This window comes from Colobus angolensis, unplaced genomic scaffold, assembly GCF_000951035.1.
Source record: "Colobus angolensis palliatus isolate OR3802 unplaced genomic scaffold, Cang.pa_1.0 Scaffold744, whole genome shotgun sequence".
NCBI lineage: Eukaryota > Metazoa > Chordata > Mammalia > Primates > Cercopithecidae > Colobus > Colobus angolensis.
Genome location: NW_012121199.1, coordinates 302235 through 308111, shown reverse-complemented (window position 1 = coordinate 308111; position 5877 = coordinate 302235). Strand labels below are relative to the sequence as shown.

General features: G+C 36.8%; 1 protein-coding gene across 6 annotated transcripts in view; it reads right to left on the bottom strand.

Annotated features, from left to right (window-relative positions):
* Nucleotides 1–882: 882 nt before the first annotated feature.
* The window catches only part of VAMP7 (vesicle-associated membrane protein 7), a 45715-nt gene continuing 40720 nt past the window's right edge, over nucleotides 883–5877 (bottom strand). For all 6 annotated transcript variants that reach the window (XM_011927773.1, XM_011927774.1, XM_011927772.1 and 3 more), the window contains 2 exons: nucleotides 2754–2846; nucleotides 883–2374 (listed from right to left, as the gene is read on the bottom strand). In XM_011927773.1, the coding sequence (XP_011783163.1) occupies nucleotides 2306–2374; nucleotides 2754–2846 (162 nt within the window). In that variant the 3' untranslated portion in view covers nucleotides 883–2305. The remainder of the gene's footprint in view (nucleotides 2375–2753; nucleotides 2847–5877) is intronic.

The following is a 5877-nucleotide window of genomic DNA, read 5'->3' as shown; positions in this document are numbered from 1 at the left end:
TATACCTGACTTTAGCCACCTTACGTTCGGAGGTCCCAAGTGACTGATTATTTTGTTGTGACCTATCTATTTGTATATTTGATTTGTGCCCATTTTTCTTTTATTTCTGTTTAGGTAACCCTGTTTGCTATAATGAATTATTCCCTCCCACCATTATGCCTTCCCTTTGAGTCTCTTTCAGAACCAGTCATTTCACTTTAGATAGAAAGACTTTTCAGAATTGTGCTAAACTGGATGACAATCCCTGGGGTTCTTTTTCAGATCTATCTAAATCATGGGCTCACGACAATCGTTGTGAAGGCTGTGTGATCATTTCAGAATCTTTCCTTGGTTTCAGCGTGGGCTATATATTTTTTAAATTCATTTGTGTCTTTTGAAGAAATTCTACACACCTGAGACTATGCTATAGATCTTTACTGAAAGTCTCCAGGTAACACTTTTTAATATATTTTCGGCATAAGTCAAATACTTTTGTTCTGTACACAATGGCAAATGTCATCAGAAGAAATTAGGTTCCGGAAAGAACTTCTAAAACAAGCAAATCATTGTATTACTCTTAAATTTTATTAACGTCTTCAGTTTGTGCGTCATTTAAAACGAGACATGTGCTTTAAAAAGCATTCTTATACATAAATAGACCAAGGAACAGTTAGGTTATTGATCCCTAACACATGCACATCAATTTTATTCAGGTGTGTATAAGAAAGGGAAATAAGCTTGAAACCTTTTTCTTTGGATTAAAAACATTTGGAAATTATTCAGGAATGCCAAATGTTTTTCTGGAACAGATGTATTTTCCAATAGGAAATGCTGATGCAATTAAGAGGCATTAGGGTTGATAAAGAAGACTGGAGAAACATTTGTGCTATGCTAGATAAACAAGAATTGAAAGGTTTGGATGGAAGAACCGGTACCATGAGCTAGATTATGGGACACATATATGTTCAAGGCACATGACTAGGCTAAACAGGTGGCTAGATTCTACAGACTAATTTGTTCATTCATTGAGAAAGTGTAAAATGTAATATAATTTCAATTTAATGGCACTTATTGATAAATAAATGCAATTGGATCTAGGGTAGAAAAATGTCTTCCTTTCAGATACACACCAGAAATGCATACTAGATAACAGATGCCAGTAGCGATATGATTACAGTCCAATTTTCTTACACTGCAGTTAAATGGTGGTTAAACTGTTTTGTATTAATTCTATATGTCATACTGTCTATTCTCTTTCAAGTTTCACAAAAGAATTCATCAAAACTAGGCAGATTTAAGAATTTTTTAAACCACAAAGAATGCTCAAACTATTATTCAACAGGAGTCAAGCCCAAACCCTAGAGTTGACTGCTGACCGTATTCGGTTTGGCCTTTTCCCAGAATGGAAACAGTTTTCCATTTCCACTACCTCCCCTTTGCACAGCTAAAATGCTAGCACATCCATTGTGGTTCCCTTCTTTTTCTTTGGCAAGTCAGAGGAATTTACCTCCCCACTCCCTCTACTACCTATTCTGTTAGTGACATGATTTCCCTAAATATTCACAGAAGGAGGAGGAACACATTTAAAAAACTGCAACCTTCAACAATATTTAAACCTTCATCTTCTCAAATCAACTGCAATGGGAAAACAGAAGATATCAAGCTATCCACTGTATTGTGAATGATCAGCACACTGAACTTTATTCCTGAAAGGGAATATTAGGAGAACAAGGATAATTCTGTGTGCTTCTAATGGGCTAGCAAAATGCAAAATGCTCCCCATCTGAACATTTGTAACTGAAATAAGAATGTTTCATACTTTGTCTGAGCTCTTAGAAGCAAGCAGCACCAACATCATTACAATTCCCCAAATCACAACTATTATCCATTTATATTGTTTTGAAGCACCTAAAACTTCTCAATAACAAAAGACATTAAGATGAGATGTTAGCAATACTGTCTCTTGAATACACACAAAATTCCTCCACAGTTTTAGTAGATAGCTCATAAGACTAGTGGCGACAGCTTTGTGCAATTAAAAACAAAAATGTTGCTCTAAATAGATGACACTAGTAAACAAACCAAAGAAATAAACAAAGGCCTTTTTAAGGCTACTGCTGCAATGAATGGTTCGATCTGAAGTTCACGGGAATAAACTGGTTGATAAGACAAAGATAAACCTGGAGGCATGGAACAAGATTTTTAAAAGTGAGAAGAGGGTTGAAGAGACTGGCAGATACCATCTGTCAGTATGTGAAAGGCTTGAGTCACATGGATTGCTTTTAACTCCTTGTTCTCTCATATCCGTGGTTAATGATAACTTTTTCTATTTCTTCACACAGCTTGGCCATGTAAATCCACCACAGAGAGGTGAGACAATGATATAGATGAACACCTGGAGGGAGGAGGAGGGCAATTTTATTTTCTTGAATCCATCATGTTATTCTAAATAATATATATATAGGAAAGTAGAACCTTATTAAGAAATGCTTCTGATTCCATTAGAGTAGCAGTTATGTAGTAATGGAACACACTAATCAAGTATTTTCCAAGACAGAAGTGTAGTTAAAATGGTCCTTTTTGGTGGCTGGGCGCAGTGGCTCAAGCCTGTAATCCCAGCACTTTGGGAGGCCGAGACAGGCGGATCACGAGGTCAGGATATTGAGACCATCCTGGCTAACACGGTGAAACCCCGTCTCTACTAAAAACTACAAAAAAAATTAGCCGGGCACGGTGGCGGGCCCCTGTAGTACACTAAAAGGACAAAAACTTACAATTGATACGATGATGATAATGATCGTGAGCTTGAGGTTCTTCATACACATGGCTCGAGCAAGATTTCTGCTGGTAGTTTTGAAGGTGACAGACTAGAAAAGTGACAAGAATTGTTTAACCCCTGGCACTGATTACATGAATGATTTGCAAGAACAACCTGCGAACATTTTACTTCCATTAATTCTGTTTAAGTCCAATGATCTCTCTTTACAAGTAGAGACCGGCCATTCATACTCAATAGCTGCCAAAAGCAAGACTCTGCCAGGCCTATCATAAGCAGTATGAGCCCAGTTAAAAGGCTTCCCTCTTTTTTCTTCTCCACTGCAGCAACACACATGATGTTGAGCACCAGAAGTGGTTCTTCCCCTAGTGGAAAAGCATTTTCCTCTTTATACTTCCAATAAGAAAGGCTCCTTTAAAGCCAGCTGACTACAAGCATATTTGCCTATTCTGCCCAGTATAATTCTGGGGCTTTGAGCCATAAAAACCTGTTTGATTTCCGTAGGAAGATATGTATTTACTTTTGTGAGGGCCAAAACCCATAGAACATCATTCCTTCTGCTATCCATTTTCTTTTGCCTCATCAATTTCTCAGTATCTACCGAACAATTCCCACCAGGATACAAGGAGTTTAAAACAAAAAGGCAACCAATCAACCAACCAACAAAACTCCCTAATAATCCAGCAATTCCACTCTGGGTATGTACCCAACAGATTTATGCACAAATTCACCAAAAGACACATACAAAAATGTTCTGGACAGCACTACGTTTCATACCTTAAACTGGAAACCACCCAAATGCCCATCAACTGTACAATGCATAAATAAATTGTAGGAGAGTCATAACATGGTATACAATACAGCAATGACAATTCACAATCTACTACTACATTTACACAATTTACCACAGATGAATCTCATAAACATCATTTTCAGCAATAGAAACTTGACAAAAACAGAGTACCTGCTATATTTTATTATTTATTTTGAGACAGGGTCTTGCTCTGTCGCCCCAGCTGGAGTGCTGTGGCACAATTACGACTCACTGCAGCTTCGACCTCCTGGGCTCCAACGATCCTCCCACCTCAGCCTCCCGAGTAGCTGGGACTATAGGTGTGTGCCACCACTCTAGGCCCCTGCTGTATTTTATTAATCTATGTGGGAGAAATCAGGACAGTGGCCACCTTTGGAGGGGAGTAGTGACTAAAAGAGGGCAAAAGGGAGCTTCTGGGGTACCGTTCATGCTGTAGTTCTTAATCTGGATGTTGGCTCTACATGGTATGTTTGCTTTGTGAAAATACAAGTTGTATGCTCACAGTGGATGCACTTATGTATATCATACTTCAACATACTGGTTTTAAAGAAAACCACTCCCTTAACCGTAGATTAATCTCCAACCACACACTCCACAAAGTCTCTGCGGTAGAACAACTGACAGGGGCACCAGCCTTTGGGTTTCACTTGATGAAGAGTGCACAGGATGCCACCTGGAGGCACAGACCAAAACTGATTACATCTAGAGCTAAATATATATGTTGAATAGAATATACATATGGACAAGAACTTTTGAGAAGAAATAGTGCTTAAAGTGTGGAGACAAAAAAAAGGAATGGGGGCAAACAGTCCTTAATGGAACTAAGTTAATATGGGAAACAAGATAGAATAATAGTAATAAAAAATGTCTGATAAGTATCCTCAGATACAAGACATAATTGCACTAATTTCACACAAACTCATCAGAGGACATAAAAAAATTAGATAACATAAGACAATATTCCAAAAACTACATTTTAATAAAATGACTGGCATAATTTTTTAAAAGCAGAACATAAATGAACAAAAGCAGCTTCTGCAGTAGCAATTCAAAAAAACTGCTCTGAAAACAGAGCAAAATGTCTAGGTTGTAAATCATGAAAGAAGATGTAAGATACCTGGAAAACTGATCAAGCAAATCCAGGATCAATTTATAAAATCAACAGATATTTAACATGTGCTTATTATGTGCCTGGTACTGATTTAGGCACCTATTAGCAGTCACAGGAGAGAATACAACCAAAAGAGAAAGATCAATAATCAAAGGACTAACTGAAGAAAATATCCCCCAAATAAGAAATACTTGAATCTTCAGACTAAAAGGACCTACCTACCATATGGCAAGAATATTGAAAAAAGGCAAATGTTACACTTTTAGTAACATTTCAGAACTCCGAGCTTTTTTTTCTACTCTAATTTTATTTTTTTCTGCCTTGAAGTATAATTGGCAAATAAAAATGGTATAGATTCAAGGTATACAATGTGATGTTCTGATACATGTATACGTCATGAAATGATTACCACAATCAAGCTAAGTAAAATATCCATCACCTCATATAGTTACTTGTTTGGGTGTGTGGTGAGAATGCTTAGGATCTATTCTTATAGCATATTTCAAATATTCAATACATTATTATTAACTGTAGTTGCCATGCTGTATGTCCAATATCCAGAACTTATTCATCTTATAACTGTAAGCTTATACACTTTGACCAACATCTCTCCATGTCTCCCACCCCCTGGCAACCACTGTTCTCTCTCTGCTTTTCTGAAATCAACATTTTTCTTAGATCCCATATATAAGTGAAATCATACAGTATTTGTCCATCTGTATCTGGTATATTTCACTTAATATAATGTCTTCTAGTTTCATCCACATTTTAGAATTGTTTTTTCTATTCTGTGAAAAATGCCACTGGAATTTCAATAGGGATTGTATTGAATCTGTGTATTGCTTTGGGCAGTATGAACATTTTAATAATATTGATTCAAACATAGAATATCTTTCCATTGATTTGTGTCTTCTTCAATTTCTTTCATCAGTGTGCACATTTTTTTACATCCTTGGTTAAAATATATTCATATTTTACTCTTTTTGATGCTATCATAAATGGGATTTTAAAAAAATTTTATTTTATTATTTTGAGATGGAGGTCACCCCTCTGTAACCCAGCCTGGAGTGCAGTGGTGTGATCATAGCTCTCTGCAGCTCTGAATTCCTGGGTTCAAGCAATTCTCCATCTTCAGCCTCCCAAGTAGCTAGGACTAGAGGCACACCCCATCATACCTAATTTTTTTTTTTTTTTTTT